Raw genomic sequence first — 17,672 nt, forward strand, 5'->3', positions numbered from 1 at the left:
CATTAAAGGTTTACTGTATGCTTTGTATTCTCATTGTTAGTTTAAATACTACATTTACTCACTTTTTACTGTTTACACAGAGATTTCACTCAATGTTTGGTCATGGAAATTTGGTTTAAAGTCATGGAAAAGTCCACTGGTCAGAATGTGTATGAACCCTGTTTATGTACACTGTTATTCTAACAAACACATCTTAGCCAATCTATTGTCTGAAGCTTTCGTTTTAAGGCCAGTAGCGTTGCAATGCATCTGTTGAGCCGCTTTAAAGTCGCTTGCGGTGGATTAGGTGTTCCTGACCTTTTGCCGCGGTTCCTCAGGGCTGGAGTACCTCGTGGCGGGACACTCGGACCGCAAGCAGGGCCGCCTCCTGGTCAACATGAAGAGCTTCGTCAAGCCTTGGAAAGCCAGCTTGGGCCGCAAAGTCCTCACGCTCCTCAAGAAAGACTGCAACTGGTAGGAGGACGGACGACGGACACACGGACAACAAGGCCTCGGATGTTCTCGTCCTCCAGATGTGGAGGAATCGCACCGGTCTGGGAGGTTTTTTTTAAAGGCTGAACTGAGATGAACGAAACGAAAACGCCCCTTTATTGATCTGCTGTCGTCCAATGGGGAGCCGGTGGCGGACTCCCGCGGGACATAAGTGTATTAAGACGTTTCTTCTTCTGCTGTTGAGGATTTCAGCGCTTTGGCCGAGTGCTTTCTCTTCCCTCTGGACCCATTGACTTCCATTAAAACTGAATCTCTTCCTCTCTGCTGCACTTTAGCCTAAGATGGACTGAGGAAATACGGACACACAAAGAGAGGAAGACACACATTAAATGACTGCGGATGGTGCGCGTCCATTCGCAGTAGACACTCTTTTTAACACACGCAGCAGGGTGTGTGTATGTGTGTGTGTGTGTGTTCTTCTGACATAATGTGCAAAGCACCCGGAGTGACGCTGAACAAGCCATACAAGCCACTACAGGTGGTTCAATCTTAGCCAGTCCAGGTGTGCCTGTGTTGAAATCGGAGTGAATGGATTTTTACCCCCAACGTGAATGTATTTGCCTGTTGTGCAAATGTGTGTGTGTGTGTGTGTGTGTGTGTGTGTGTGTGTGAGAGAGACAGAGACGGAGAGAGTGTTTGAATGCAGAGGTAAATTACGAGCACAGTCCAGATTCAGTCCAGCTCTTTTCTGTAGGTTTGTGAACACTTTTAAAAAACTGCCGTTCCAATGTTTATGACACAGCGCTGTGTGTATTGATTCATCTCGTATTACACTCAATTCAGAAAATCCTTGTTATTCCTACTTTTTGTGCTCTTGTACAGTATTATTTGTATATATCTATATAAATATTATGTTCATCTTTCGCCCCACCTTTTGTTTAATTGTTTTTGTACATGGTAATATTAAAGGATGATTACAACTTTGTTCTCACTTTGACAGTTTTGGCCAACATTTCTATCGGCTTATTATAACGCTGTACGTTCTAAAGTAGTGAGATGAGAAGGAAACAAGCCAAACGTGGAGCCGGACTGCGTAAAACCACTTTATTTTAAGGTATACAATGTTGGTAATGATTATTCACTGGACAGGAAACTGAATAAGTGCACAAACATGGTGAAGTAGGTGAACCTGTGCTGCAGAGGAAGTTACAAAATGTGTAAGACTCCACACAAAGCAAAGGAAAAATACATCTTATCAACCAAGCTGACCTATAAAAGACATGTAGGAAGCCAACTTTCCTCCAAAATATGGCATTATATTGATTCATAACATTTATCCATGGATAAGTTCTCGTTAATAAGACTGAAAACCACATTTAAGGATCTCTTAGATATAAATTACTTGTTAGAATAACGCCATTAGAGTAAAAAGACAACAATTATCAATAAACAACTCCAGCTGAAATGTATCCGTTGATGCTTTTTATGAATAAAATAAAATAGCAGATTAGCTTGCTAGCGGCGATGCTAGCTTAGCTTCCCTTGTGTGACGCCCGCTTCCTTCCCAACAAGTTGGTTTAACTCCGGACTGCTCGTTCTTCTTTTTAACAGCGTCGCCTTGATGAGCAGTTCCATGTTAACTCTGCGAAAAATACATTTAAAAAAACACGAAACAAACGATGCTCGCTATGGTCGCCCAAAACCTCTGAGTGCAGGATGAGTCGTCAAACATTTCAACCCGCTCGATAGAAGATTTGACGTGAAAAAAACAACTTTGCGACTGATTTTTTTACATACATGTGGCATATAAGAAGAGATGAATGAACAATTAGCAAGAGACACAGGATTAAAACTGGGCAAATGTGTTTTTCATTCCACCGGGACTTCAGTATTTGGCAGCTATCTGTCTTTGTCATTGAAACTTTGTTGTCGAGCAGAACTTTTCCCAGAGACACTCTCTTCCCAGACGAACTCCAACTCTCAGCAACAAGTTGATATAGCGGCCCAGGCCTTGAAATACTTCACATAAATTGGACAAAAATATCCTTATCACCCTGCTCTCTTTCTCTTTCTCGCTCTCTCTCTCTCACACACACACAGACACACACACAGACACACACACACAAACTCTCCCCGTGTCCCTTCAGATTAAGTCATCCATCACTCTGGCTCCCAAAACACTCTCCCCTACATTCACACAGTGCCACAGAATGTAGACCATAACAGAGAGGCCGGGCCGCACACACACACACACACACACACACACACACACACACACACACACACACACACACACTCTCTCTCTCTCTGTTTGGGTTTGGGCGGCCTGCGTGTCTTCCACCGCCTCCTCGCCCGCTCGCCGTGACGCGGTTGGCCGAGAGGTGTGGACACATTCCTGGCGCGTCAGGCAGCGCTCCGCGGCAGGCCGGGTCAAAGGTCACTCACCTGTCTGCCGGCCTAGCCTCCTCAACCAGAGGTGAGCGGATGGGGTTGGTATGTTTTTCTCTCTCCCGGATAGCCTCTTGTACCCCCGTTTCCTCGTTCGCGGCCCGTTCACAGATTAGTGGCAGAGGGGTCACGGCTCCTCCTCGTTCCCGCCGGCCGGTTTCCAGACAGCAGGAGGAGGAACGGGGTGAACGAGTGCACACGGGAAGAGGAATGTGACCGGAGGGAAGGCCTCCGCCAGAGCTGGGGAGTAACGGAGTACATTTTAACCAACCGAACTTGTACCTGAGCGTTTGTGTCACGCTGGGTTGTTTACAGGTGCATTCTGTATTATAAAAGCATAGAATAAGAAGAGAATGAAGTACAAGTAATTGTTTAAATCCATCCAGTGGTTCCCCTAATCTTTTTGGAGTGTGACCACTTACAGAGTAGGCAAACAGAAATGTAAATAAATGGGTGTTTCCATTAACTTGTTAGGAGCTGGAGTATCAAGATAAGCGGCAATCCACCAGCGCCATTAACACTGCAAACAAAGAAGGTGCAACGAGACGCCGCTCGGAATGCATTTGTGTTTGTTTTATGTATTAATTTGAGTCCGCACAGATCTGATATTAAAAAGAGAAATGAAACTGATAGACTGCGACACTGTTTACACAAAACAGTTGGTAAACTCTCGAAGTGAAGGCGTGGACTAGCCGTGCACCTCAAGGTGTCATTATGGCTTCTGCTGTGGAACGTCTTGATCAATTCACTGGTTCCCATTGCACTGTGGGACATTTTCCTCTTCTTGATTCTTCTGTTTTTTCTGACAAATTTCTGGAGTTTCCACTTTGAAATTGGAAATGTGCTTAAATAGATGAGAAAAACACACTTCATGAGTTGTTAGCAGCTCCACCAAAGAGAGATTCGAAGACTATTTGAGGCCCAAATAGGCGACATTATTCAAATGTGAAAACTTGTGTCACAGACCTTTGGCTTTTTTTTTCTTCCTCCTGCCCCGTTAATCATCTCATGACATCTCCAGACACATTAAACACACAAACTACATTAGAATCAGGGTTCAATAAATACATGTATTCATAATATAATACAATACACGGAGGGCAGTAGCTGAAAGTGGGGGACTTTTCCGTCTAAGATTTAGTTTTCATCCTTGAGTACTATTACTGAAGTCAAGTACTTTTACTCAAGTAAAGTACCCAAGTACTTCTTCAGCAGCCTGCTCGGCACAGACCTTCAGGAAGGTGTTTTATGTATTTATGTAGTGGGAACTGGCCTTGAAGCGGAGACTCAACAGGGAGCCACAAACACATGAACCCTGGACCTCCCCTCTCTCTCACTGTCTCTCTTGCTCGCTCGCCCCCCCCAACACACACTCATTGTCCCCAGATTGACTGGCCATTCTCAGCCCGTGATGGAGATGTCCTCTGTGTGTGTGTGTGTGTGTGTGTGTGTGTGTGTGTGTGTGTGTGTGTGTGGTGGGGTGGGTTGCACGGTGTGGGAAACTAGTTGATGAATGAGTGTTTGGCACGCTTGCACAGATGCATAGTTCAGTATGGCATATGTGTATGTGTGTGTGTGTGTGTTTTTGTAGTAATGACGATTACATGCATGTGTGTGTGTGTGTGTGTGTGTGTGTGTGTGTGTGTGTGTACGAGTGTGTGTGTGCCTGCGTGAGCACAATGCCCCGCTTGTGTTGCTATAGAATGGAGTTATGGCCTTTGTCCCGTCAGCATTCTTGTGTTGCTATTGGCCGCGGAGTGCATGGCAGCTCCCGCAAGCTCGGGGACAATAACACACACACACACACACACACACACACACACACACCTTCCACTCCTCTCCCTGGGAGTCACAATGCTCCTCTTCGGCAGCACCCATCACCCTGAGACAGACGGACCGGCCTGCTATGGGTGTCACACAGCTACCAGCACCCAGAGGTCCCGAGGGAAGCCAGAGAGAGGGGGATTTCTTCTCAGGGGTATGGGGAGAGGAAGTGTGTGCTGGATAAGTGAGTCATGTGGTCAGTATTATCCCGTCAGCTGTGATTCACTTACAGAGGAAATGAGAAGATTATGGCATAAAACCAGACAGAAACAGACGTCCTTCAGCTGAAAATATCCAGCCCTGTCCTCAGAAACCGTGCACACGCTCTGTTTCTTAATTGCTCACGAAAACACACACACACACACATCAGGAATGTTTCTCTATACCTGAAGATCACCGGAGCAAGCCAGAACAGGGAGGGCGGTGTTGACATAGCAGAGTGATTGAGACGCTACTGCTGATTATTATACAGCCGTGAAAACAAGGAACCTGATGTCATCACGTTATTATGAACCAACCCCACGCCGGCCGGGTTTGGGAAGCAAAGCGGGGGGCCCTCTTTTTGAAAAGAAACAGGCAAAGCGTCGGGCACCTGTGTTTTCACCGGCCACAAAAACCAACAGCGTATCCAGCTGCGTTCACACCGCCATGAAACCACCGGAATGGCTTCCTTTTCACTGACATTATCAATGAAAACAGGTTGCAAAGCTCCCATGTGTGTCTGCATGTTTGTAATTCTCTATTCTTGTGAGGTCAGGATGACAAACCCTTTCAAAAGGCCTCAAACGTTACGGTGAGACGAGTACGAATGAAGGATTTATGTTAAATTACGACTCTTGTTCTTCGACTCTTTCAGTCCCATCTTTCTAATAAGGATTGATGTGTTTGTCCTGCCGTGATTTATACAGAACAAAATGTTGTGGTTGTTGCCATGACATCGTCAAATAGCTACTAGCACCTCGAAATCTCACTAATTGATAGGATATATCTCAATTGGTGTGTTTTTTTTTTAAAGAAAAAGGTGTAGAAATGAATGAAACTGTGATTGTTTGTCTTAACAGTGACGTCAGGAACAGAGATAAAACAAGCATAGTTCCCATAACTATTCCATTGAATCTTTCAAAAGCAGCTTTATGTTTTGTCTCTATATTGAGAGAAAGAGAGAGAGAGAGAGAGAGAGAGAGAGATATCCTGACTTGTCACAACCTGAGGGACAGTGAATGACCAACAAACACACACACACACACACACACAAACACACACACACACAAACACAAACACACACACACACACGTGCACATATGCAGACACACAATCATTAATCATTTATCGTACCAAAGAAACACAACAGTTTTCTTTTCTTTTAACTTATTTACCGTAATGTTGCAATCTTAATGCTTTGGCAATATTGTCTTTTTTTCCCAAATTCATGCCAATAAAGCTCTTTGAATTTGAATTTGAGCGAGAGAGAGATGTACAACAGTTTAAAGGTGCTCTCTGATGTGTTCTAGGAAACAAACAAAAGCGTTGTTTGTCGAGGATTAAAAGTCTAACAAACACAATTGATGCTTTTCCTCCCGATAAAACATTTGCAACAGCAGAAGATTGTCAGCTTCTAGCTAACTGTATCTGTCTTGCTGTTCAGAGCTGCTGAACTCTGGCTTTTATCAGCTTGTTTGCGGAAAAACAAGGAGTCATGGAAATAAGTGACATTGAACCAAAACTTTAAAATATGCTGTAAAACCAAAACAACGAGCTAAAAGAAGCACCAAAGCAAGGTCGAGAGATAAACATGCGCGTTGTTGTGGTTCAATGTCAAACTAAATACATATCACTTTAAAGATAGAAGCTGTTGGATCAACACGAGGTCCTCAGAAGTATTGTAACAGAAGAAAAGAAATGTGTGTTTATGAGAGAGTGCAGATGAAAAGAGGGAGGGAGGGAGGGAGAGTGATAGCGTGTGTGGACATGACGACGGCGAAGGCCCGGGGACATGGAGGGAGAAAAACATTAGAGGTTATTCACAGGCATCGCATGGCACATCATCACATACCTCTTTCTCTAAGTCACTCAAAAACGCCCCTTAATCTCTTTCACACACAAACCTCTGGTCCACAGACACACACACACACACACACACACACACACGGAAAAGCACATATTACCACACTGCCCTGTTCGGTTTAAGAAGGCTTGTGTGGATCAGTTCCCCACTAATCAGTACATGAGAGGGATTCTTCACATGCAGTCAGGTTGCGTGTGTTGAGATTAAAAATTCTCCTTCAGGCGCTATTTCCTGACTGAGAAGCATTCCCTCATCGTGTGTTTAATGGGAAAATAACTGTATTAAAGAGGGATTCACATGGTGTAAGAACAACACTTGATAATCCATTTCAATAAGCTTCCTTCTCCTGTATTCTCACAGCAGACTTTAGCGTGTTGTTGTCTCATAGAAACACTGATAGCATCTACAGTGAGTGCCACCAGCCCCCATTAACCAGCATGCAGCGCTGCACCTGCATCCCGCACTTTAAAATACCGCCTAAAGGTACAACCGCATGGGCCTCAGGGCGAAGGATAACACACACACTTGTCGTCAGGTAATTCTGACTTTTTATTAAATAAAAGTAGCAGTATAAACCTAAAAGAAATACTCTAAATATAACCAAGTATCATGCAGAATGTCCCATTTTCACACTCTTTTAATCAATATATATTTTGTTTTACTATATATTATTATTGAGGAATTAACATGTAAGGAAGGGTATCTATTTAATCTATAAAAATGCATTATTTTACAAGATGACCATGATCCGTTTTACCTTGGTTTTGTGTTCCAGTAGGCATCATAGTACCTTTACTATCTCTACTCAATGGGAAATATATATAGATATATTTTTTTATCCTACACATTTATTTGACAGCTGGAGTTGCATTGCAGAAGTTTATAAACATATAAACACATAAGTTATGAAAAAAGCCTTCATCAGTAACAATAATTCAATAGTATAATGTATACTTACAAAAGCCTAATCGGGGCATTTCTTTATATAGTGGGTTCTTTTGATGTTTTAAGGATATTTTTTTCTGACAATACTTGTAAACTTTTATGTAAGAAACTTTGAATGCATGACTTTTATTCGTAACTGAAGTATTTGTATCCTGTGGTATCGTTGCTTTTGCTTTGGGCTTTTACTTTTGAAAACAATTGACGACACGTGACCGTAAATAGTGCAACACCTCCCTCTAGCGGTAGGAAATGTCACTACATATGTTTTATCATCAGTGTGAAGCAGTGATTTTCTTTTTGGCTTGTTCATTATTTATTTTTCTAAAAAGTGACACTGTGACACAACACACAATAAACAACAATTAACTGTACTAACTTACATCCAGGCCCACTAAGGCACCACAACGCAACAACTGACAGGAATACTATGGAAATAAATCACTTAAAACTACAATAATGAAACTGATAAACACCAAACAAGGTTGGGGAAAAAATAAATAAAAATGACAATATAATATAACTTTAAACACAACAACTTTGTGATTAAATATAAGTTAGTTAGAGGAACATTTAACACCCTCACCGCCGTCATCATCAAAACAACAACAACAACGTCACGTATGGAGGACGCGCTCGAGCCAGCACCACGCGACAGGGACCGACAAGATGGCGGCTACGTTAGAAACAGAGGAGCTGCGGCCGTGAAGGAGAGGCTCGGTATGCTGTTTTTCTCTGATAAATAGCAATAATACACATGTAACAGTGGAGCCGATGGGACCTTCGTGGCCGGGTTATCACAGCCAGGCGGTTTGTTTGAACCCCGAGCCGACCATTGGGAGCTGATCTCCGGCCAACGCGTGAACTTGTGAGGATTATCACAGGCTAACGCGAGCTAACATGCTATGCTAAGCATGGGCTAGGGCCACTAATCTCTTTAATATATACAAGAAAAACAACGCAGCGCTTGTTTGTGTGTAGTTGTACTTCAAGGTGTGTTACACACGTATCCTGTACGGTATTTGCACAGCCGTTTGTGTGCTATTTGTGGGATGTTTCAGTGTTTTGTAATCGCAGCTCCCCGTCGCTGTATCAGTTACACGCTAGCTGTTGCTTAGCTAATCTTAGCTGGAGAGGAAACGCTACTTAAAAGTTTGGGCTTTTTCAACCTTTTGGATCACGTGCTCGTTTAGCTGTCGCGTCGTACAGATTGTTTAGAGGCCAGAGAAGATGGTTGTGTTGTATTCTGGGTTATTTAACCCGTTTTAACCTTTTAAGATGTGCGGTGTTCAGCCACTTAACACCACGCAGTCTGCAAGGACGAACCAGGCGAAGCGCGCTAAACTTGCTGATTAAAAACTTTGGTGACATCAGAAACTCTGGGAGCAAACTCTCCCCGGATTGCCTCACACTGTTCACCTCCTATATATCTGTGACTCTTACTGTAACGTACAGGGTGGAAACTCCTCAGAGCTCTGATGTGGACGTTGAAGTTGTTGCAATCAAGGTGCCACGTTTATTCTGCTTTTTTATTGCTTATCGTGATGCCACCTGCAGAATCGGGGTGTGTCTTGGATGTGTCTTGGACATGCGGGTTTTTATTTATATCACAACGGCTGCACACGCTCGTGACACCCCGATCTGATCAACATGTACTGGATAAATACGCCCCCTCCCACAAAAATCACTGGCAACCAAACGACTAAAAGTTTGACCTAAGACATATCTGCAGTTTAATTTATGAGTTTCCTTTTCTCTCGTTGCTTATGCACGTTTCCTAGCAGTCACTGGTTTCCACTCTTTCATTTCCTCAGCAAACGGTGGTCCTGTACTGGGACAAAAGGCTGCACCACTTTGCAAACTCAGTCCCCCTTTTGTTGAATAATCTTACTTCTTTGACCTCAGTGGGGGGTTGATGAGATACAGCAACCCCCAGGGATGTGAAAAGAAGCCAGAGAGGAGACTAAATGAGTTTAGTTCTCTAGTTGCTATTTCATCTGGAGCTTCTGTGCCACTTATTAGCTGTCCATCATGTTAGAAAGGTTTGGGCCTGCTGTTTTGTATTATTATTTCATGGTTACTGTCTCAGGATAAGCTCAAACAGTTTGTCTGGTTGATGGTTTCACGTCCAAGTCAACAGGTCATGTTACCGCACACGCCTCTTTGTCATGTTTATCAACTAGTTATTTATCTGTTGGCCCGTGTTTCTGTGAGGAGTTGTTAACGTCTGCTTGCCACATGGCAGTGTGCCGCTTTGCTGTGTAGCTATTGCCTCGTAAAAAAGTCATTGGCGGTTAGACGTAGTTACTTTGAGCTTTATTGTGTTTCCAGGAAGAGTCCAGGATGTTATTATTATATGAAATGCACCAAATGTGTTTTGTTAAACAATGTGCTTGGCTTTTTGTGGAAGATGGCCCAATAATATAATGATAGATCCATATAACTTCTTCATAATTGTAAGCCTAACTCACTCTATTTTGGAACTAATATAAATATCTATTCATCCTGACTAATCTGGTCTCTCTGCCCTCTAGAAGCCACCATGCCCGGGGAGGGTCCCGTTTCTCAATATGAAGCCAGTGTGACACGTTGAGACACGCGCACACAGACTCTCGCACACAGACGGTCAGTTATTGACCGACACAGCCAGCCAGCTCGGCAGGTAATGGACAGGTGTAAGCATGTGGGGCGGCTCCGGCTGGCCCCAGACCACTCCATCCTCAACCCCCAGAAGTGGCACTGCGTGGACTGCAACACCAGCGAGTCTATATGGGCCTGCCTGGGCTGTGCCCACGTGGCGTGCGGGCGCTACATCGAGGAGCACGCTCTGCAGCACTTCCAGCAGCAGCACCACCCGTTGGCTATGGAGGTTAATGAACTTTACGTTTTTTGCTACTTGTGTGACGACTACGTCCTGAACGATAACGCCACCGGGGACCTGAAGCTGCTGCGCAGCACGCTCAGCGCCATCCAGAGCCAGCGCTACGAGGTCACCACCCGCAGTGGACGCACCCTCCGCTCGGCCAGCGCCGCCCCCGATGCCCTCATGCCATGCGGCGCCCGCGAGCTGCAGCTGCGGGACGAGGACAGGATGTTTACGGCGCTCTGGCACCGCCGCAGGGCGCTGATGGGACGTGTCTTCCGCCTGTGGTTTGCACTGACTGAATGTGGGAAGAAGAGGGAGGAAGAAGAGAGGAAGAGGGAGGAGGAGGAGGAGCAGAAGAGGGAGGCGCGGGAGAGGAGGCGGGCTCTAAAGAGGCAGCTACAGGAGGAGTTGGAGAACGCTCCTCTCCGGAAGAGCCGGCGCTTACGTTGGAAGAGCAAGAGAGTTGCGGACATGGCGGTAACGACGCCGTCTCAGAGGACGCGCAACCAGACGAAAGCCCCCGCGACCCCGTCTCTCACCCGCAGGCCAAGGACTCCGAGCCCCGTCACTGTGACCCCCAGGAGAAGTGAAAGGACGAAAAAGGTCCAGCCAACTCCAAAACCCCGGACCCGTTCTTCAACCATCAAATTGAGGCCCAAACCCTCCCCAGCGACCCCGTGTTCTGCCCAGACACCTGTTCCCCGCAAGCAGAATACCAAACAGGGCGGCTCTCCCTTCAAGCGCCGTCCCACGGTCACGCCTGGAGTGACGGGCCTGCGAAATTTAGGCAACACCTGTTATATGAACTCCATCCTGCAGGTGCTGAGCCACCTTCACGTCTTCAGGGAGTGCTTCCTGCGCCTGGATCTGACCCAGGCGCTGGAGCTACTGGCGTCTGCCGTCCACGGCCAACTGGCAGTGAAGGCCCCGTCCCAGTCCCAGTCCCCGCTGATCCAAAGGAGGGGATTCCAGGCCAGTTCGGGCTCTGGGGCCGGCCTGAGCGGCGGGGCGTCCCGGGCCCGCAGCATGGAGCTCATACAACCCAAAGAGCCCAGCTCGAAGCACATCTCTCTCTGCCACGAGCTGCACACCTTGTTCCAGGTGATGTGGTCGGGCAAGTGGGCGCTGGTGTCGCCCTTCGCCATGCTGCACTCGGTGTGGCAGCTGATCCCGGCCTTCAGGGGCTACGCCCAGCAGGACGCTCAGGAGTTCCTGTGCGAGCTGCTGGACAAAGTGCAGCACGAGCTGGAGAGCACCGGCAAGCACACGACCACGGCGGGCGTCCCCCAGAAACGCCTCATCAAGCAGGTGCTCAGCGTGGTCAACACCATCTTTCACGGCCAGCTGCTCAGCCAGGTACGAGAGAGAGAGAGAGACACACACACACACACACACACACACACACACACACCTTCACTTAACCATTGACTCGCTCACCATGATGCCTGCACACAATAATCGATCACCGTTGCAAACTGTTTGAGTAGTTTTTCCTGTGAAACTATTGGTAAACGGTCTATTGTCTGGTTTCTGGTTCCCCACGACGAGAACTTATTCCACTTCTTTGTTATTTATTATGATAAAGTGAATTCCTTTTTGGTGTTGGGCTTTTGTTCAGATGAAACGAGCGATTTGACAAAGTCGTCTTGAGCTTTTGGAAGTTGTGATGGACATTTTAGGAAAACATTTTTGACAGACTAAAGTGTTAATCGATAATGAAAGTAGGCTAATTGTTAGCCGCCTTAATCTTTGATGGTTTACACTGCCTTCTCAACTGTTGAAGCTATTTTTTTTGGGACGGTGGTCTTGAGCCTCGAACCCATGAATAATAATAATATGGCACTAAATGGATTTAGTCTCAACAGATTTAAGCAAAAATGTTTTGACTTTTCAACAACAACAAAAAGAAAGAGGGAGAAATAGTCTTTGTTTGTGTTGTTCTATAAAAGTATTTTTTTTTTTATCTGATTACTCAATAAATGGTTTAAAAAATGTATAGAATACTCGATTAGTAAAATAATTGACCACGGCCGCTGTAGTTGTATTATTAATACTTTTAATGAATTTCATCTGTGCTCTTCAAATGGAAAAATGAAGTAGTGTTTATCTATTCACCGTAATTGCTTAACAAAACAGTCCTCAAGTAAAGCACGCTTCCTCCCTTTTACACCAAAAACAACACCGCTTCACCTGTATTTTCCTCCCCAGCTCCAGTGGGGGCATCTCGCATTAAAAGTGTAATATCAGAAGAATAGTTGCACTCTTCCCAAGTAAAAGCCCTCACTTCTTAATGGGAGAGTTCTACTTTGTTGATGTGATTGTTAGACCTGGTTTAGCGCTTACAGACGTGTGAAACTGACAGCATTTGGATGTAAACGATTCAAGTTCAGCGTCTCGTTTTAAATGACTGATGGAGGAGGAGCACGTAGAGTCGGGATGAGGACAAGAGATCAGTGTCTCCTTGTGGAGACACCTGCTCTTGCTGAATGGAGGCTGTGTGGTGTTTAGGATGCATCGACCCTGTGGCTTTTCAGCACTTTTTTATATTTTATATATATATATTTGATACAGGAAAACAGGGCGGCCAGGAGAGTAAGAACCACTGGTGTTAGAATAATATTAGATTAAATGTATAATCTACAGCTGCGCCCTCGTGTCTTTAATCCCGTGTGCAGGTGACGTGTCTGGCCTGCGACCATCGCTCCAACACCGTGGAGCCGTTCTGGGATCTGTCCCTGGAGTTCCCCGAGCGCTATCACAGTAACAGCCGGGAGTCGGCCGCTCACGCCTCGTGCCATCTGACGGAAATGCTGGCCAAGTTTACGGAAACGGAAGCGCTGGAGGGAAACATCTACGCCTGCGAGCAATGCAACTGTGAGTCTAGATCACGCCCCAACACCAGAATGACAGTTGTTGAATTAAACTAGTCGGAACATATCCTGGGCTTTTGTGTGCGGAGGTTAAAGGGATCTTATTTAAACCATTTGAGTCGTGCTAGTGAAACGTTTTGTGGAGGCTTTTCTTATTAGTATTAGTAGCTTTTTGTATTGTATCACTTTTTGAAAAGAAAAGAAAAAAGTTAGATGAGAGGACCAAGAGATAAAATGGCACAAAGGTTTGGCTGTTTATGAGTTTTAGATTAGATGTGCCTCATTTTAAGAATTGAATAAACGCCTTTAGCTACATCTCTCTCTCTCTATTTTTGTATTATCGGTGCAGACTACTACTTTGAAAAGTAGTCTGCATTTTAGTTTGAAGTCCCCAACCTAACTGGAACCTAACGTCCGTACTTACGCGTCAACTCTCTCTTTTCTTGGCAGCTGCTCGGCGGCGCTCCTCCTCCAAACCGGTCCTCCTGACTGAAGCTCGGAAACAGCTGATGGTCCACAAACTGCCTCAGGTCCTGCGGCTTCACCTCAAACGCTTCAGGTAGGACCGCGTTGGACCGGAGTCCGCTCTATTCGGCTTTATTTGTCAATGCAAAGGGGGCAACTGTACGCAGGGAGAACGAATCGGGTCAGCAAATACGTCAGCAGCTGGAAACCCGGAGAGCATAAAAGGAGACGTGGTGGTCGTGGCGTCCCCCTTTGGTTTGTGGACGGACATTTTACAGCCTGTTTTGTGGCAAACATTGAACGGAAGAGACCATGTTTTGCACATGTGTGACGGCGTTACGTCTCTGGCAGCAACCTGTCAATCACAAAGTGATTATGGTCTGTTTGACTCTAAATGACCATAATTTACTAAATGAACATCATGCTGTATTGAAGAAGACTTGAAACTAGAGATTGAGACATAAACTCATGTTTACAATGTTTACTGAGGGAATACATCAAGAGAGAAGTAGAGTCATTTATATTTACTTCTATGCAACCAGAGGAGTCGCCCCTTGGTGGTCAGGAGAGAGAATGCAGCTTTATTACATGAAGCATAGACTTCTATACAACCAGAGGAGTCTTTTTTCCCTGTGAAAGGGTTTTTACTATCTTTATTGGGGGAGTTTTTCCTGATCCGATGTGAGGTCCCGGGACAGGGATGTCATGTGTACAGATTGTAAAGCCCTCCGAGGCAAACTTGTATTTATGATGTTGGGCTGTACAAAATAAACTGAATTGAATTGAATTGGTCAGGAGAAAGAATGCAGCTTTATTACATGAAGCATAGACTTCAGAGGTGTCAAAAGTATTCACATTCATTACTCAAGTAAAAGTATAGATACTAGGGTTTAAAAATACTTCTGTAAAAGTTGAAGTATCAACTCAAGCTTTTTACTTAAGTAAAAGTGTAAAAGTACTGGTTTAAAAACTACTTAAAAGTATAAAAGTAAAAGTAATGTAAGGGGAATGTTTTTTTTCCATTTTTTTCTTCCATTAAGGACAAACTCTTAAGCCCCGTCTCAGGGGCCTATAGTGCACTACCCCACCTCCCCCCAAACAATCATTTTTATAAAGGCCATAATGTTTTAAAATGTTATGTTGAAAAATGTGGGATGCACTAGGTTACCCGTTTCAGCTGCATATATGCCCATTTAAAATGATCACAAGTACCATATATGTACTACTGAGCATTAACATGCGTTTCATGGAGTGGAAGACATGATAACTAGTTGCCTATAAGTATTGTAATAGTGCAAAATAGGCGGCGGCGACTCCGTCACAAACACTTAAAGCTGTGGTTCTCAAACTTTTTCTGTAAATAACATAATTGTGTTACTCATCTGTGCTTTTATAAATAACAGAATAAAGAAAATTGCAATCACTTTCAAGTAAATCAGATTGCCCCATCAGTAAGTTCTATAAGTTCTATCTGTGCAAAAAAATACTCATATTTAGTTACTACTAAATAGCTCATTGTGGAAAACAATAAGCTTTTAATTTGTTTTGCCAAACAAAACAGAATGAGTGCAGATATGTGAGCATCAGGTTGTATCAGTATTAGTGGCTGCAGTGAGCCGCTTTCCTCGACACATATGTTATAAACGGGGTTGTAGATTTGATACGGCCTCTCTCAATTCATGCTCAATATTGAGCTTAGATCTGTTTTTTATTTTGAGAAACGCAACAGCAGGAAAAGACGAGCTCACGGCGTCGCGTCAAATCGCGCATGCGCAAGCTAAGCTGTTAACGGCGTACCGTAACCATTTACCCGAAAGTACAGGCATTTGTCCATGTATTTATTAATGACTTAGTTTTATATCCGTGTACTTTGTACTTTTGTAACATGTGAAGCCAGCAGCTCATTGTTGGTAGAAGACACGAGCACCGTGGCTCGTTTCACCTGGAGCAGGAGAGCTGCTCTGTGTTCAGAGAGCTGCTCTGTGTTCAGAGAGCTGCTCTGGGTTCAGAGAGCTGCTCTGGGTTCAGAGAGCTGCTCTGGGTTCAGAGAGCTGCTCTGGGTTCAGAGAGCTGCTCCTCACAGGAGAGCTGCTGTTGCATCTTCACCCTGGGAGCGTTTTAAACGTAGATATAGCGGTCTACTTTTCACGCGACATATTTTTCGACGCTCTCTGTCCGCTGGTGTGTGTGCTCAGTGCTCACCTGTGTGTGTGTGTGTGTGTGTGTGTGTGTGTGTGTGTGTGTGTGTGTGTGTGTGTGTGTATCTGTGGGCAACGGGGCGGAGAGGTTTTTTGTGTGTGTTTTTGAACGATGACAAGCCGGAATGAAAACAAACCAAAATGAAATAGTAACGAGGCTATTTTTAAAATGTAGGGAGTAGAAAGTACAGATATTTGCGTGAAAATGTAAGGAGTAATAAAAAAAAGAAGAAAGAAGGAGAAAAATGAATACTCCAGTAAAGTATAGATACCCAAAATTTCTACTTAAGTAAGGTAACGAAGTATTTGGACTTCGTTACTTGACACCTCTGATATACTTCTATACAATCAGAGGAGTCGCCCCCCCCCCCCCCTGGTGGTCAGGAGAGAGAATGCAGCTTTATTACATGAAGCATAGACTTCTATACAACCAGAGGAGTCACCCCCCTGGTGGTCAGGAGAGAGAATGCAGCTTTAACACATGAAGCATAGACTTCTATACAACCAGAGGAGTCCCCCCCTGGTGGTCAGGAGAGAGAATGCAGCTTTAACACATGAAGCATAGACTTCTATACAACCAGAGGAGTCCCCCCCTGGTGGTGAGTCGAGAGAATACAGGTTTGAGTGATTAATACTTCATATGTTTTGTTCAGGTTGAGATATATCTGTCCATTTTTAAACTACATTCTTGTGAGCGAAAGTCAAAAGAATGGTGCGTGGCCCGTTGCTTGACTGGCTTCCTGACTGGCTTGCTGTCTTGTGATTGGTCCTCAGGTGGTCTGGGCGGCACCACCGGGAGAAGATCGGCGTCCACGTCCGCTTCGACCAGCTGCTGGACATGGAGCCCTACTGCTGCCGAGAGCCGTCGGCCTCGCCCTGCTCCGCTCCCAGCAGCCCCTGCAGCGCCGCGGGTTCGCCGCGCCCCAAGCACTTCCTGTACGACCTCTCCGCCGTGGTGATGCATCATGGGAAGGGCTTCGGCTCCGGCCACTACACCTCCTACTGCTACAACACGGAAGGAGGTGAGTGACGCGGCGCAGCAGGATTTGAAGTGGTGCATCTGGTGTTCTTGGAGCGTTTATCACCGAGGAACTCGTTCTTTGAAACTGATTCGTCGTGGTTTTTTCCTCCCGCAGGCTTCTGGGTTCACTGTAACGACTCTAAGCTGAACGTGTGTTCGGTGGAGGAGGTCTGTCGCGCTCAGGCCTACATCCTCTTCTACACACAGCGAGTAACTCAGGACAAAGACCGGCCGCTATAGGACCAGAATCCCCCTCATCTTCCTCCTCCTCCTCCTCCTCCTCCTCCGCTGCACCTGACTCAGCGAGAAGATATCAGCACAGCCGCCACCTATCGCTCTCTCTTTGGGCATTTTATATCCTGGGAGGAAAAAAAGTTATTTTTAGTCTATTTTTCTATAAGAGGAAGAAAAAGAGAGGAATAACTCCTTTTTTTCTATTCTTTTTTAAACCTGGTTCTGCTTTGTGAACTTCTTGTACATGGTGTTTATATGTAGGTATTTTTTAAAGAAAAGAAAATGGTGACATTTGTGATTTGTGTAC

At 45.1% G+C, this 17,672-nt stretch overlaps 2 protein-coding genes across 2 annotated transcripts in view; both read left to right on the plus strand.

Annotated features, from left to right (window-relative positions):
- ntn4 (netrin 4) overlaps positions 1-1,362 on the plus strand; it is a 20,047-nt gene extending 18,685 nt beyond the window's left edge. The window contains exon 10 of the mRNA XM_079236462.1: positions 318-1,362. Within this exon, the coding sequence (XP_079092588.1) occupies positions 318-457 (140 nt within the window). The 3' untranslated portion in view covers positions 458-1,362. The remainder of the gene's footprint in view (positions 1-317) is intronic.
- Positions 1,363-10,376: 9,014 nt separating this feature from the next.
- usp44 (ubiquitin specific peptidase 44) lies at positions 10,377-17,371 on the plus strand (the record flags this gene model as incomplete). Its single annotated transcript, XM_079235734.1, has 6 exons — positions 10,377-11,147; positions 11,268-11,933; positions 13,253-13,451; positions 13,898-14,006; positions 16,885-17,132; positions 17,247-17,371. The coding sequence occupies 6 exons, from the start codon at positions 10,377-10,379 to the stop codon at positions 17,369-17,371; spliced, it is 2,118 nt and encodes a 705-aa protein (XP_079091860.1).
- Positions 17,372-17,672: the final 301 nt, after the last annotated feature.

This window comes from Taurulus bubalis, assembly GCF_910589615.1.
Source record: "Taurulus bubalis genome assembly, chromosome: 20".
NCBI classification, from domain to species: Eukaryota; Metazoa; Chordata; class Actinopteri; order Perciformes; family Cottidae; genus Taurulus; species Taurulus bubalis.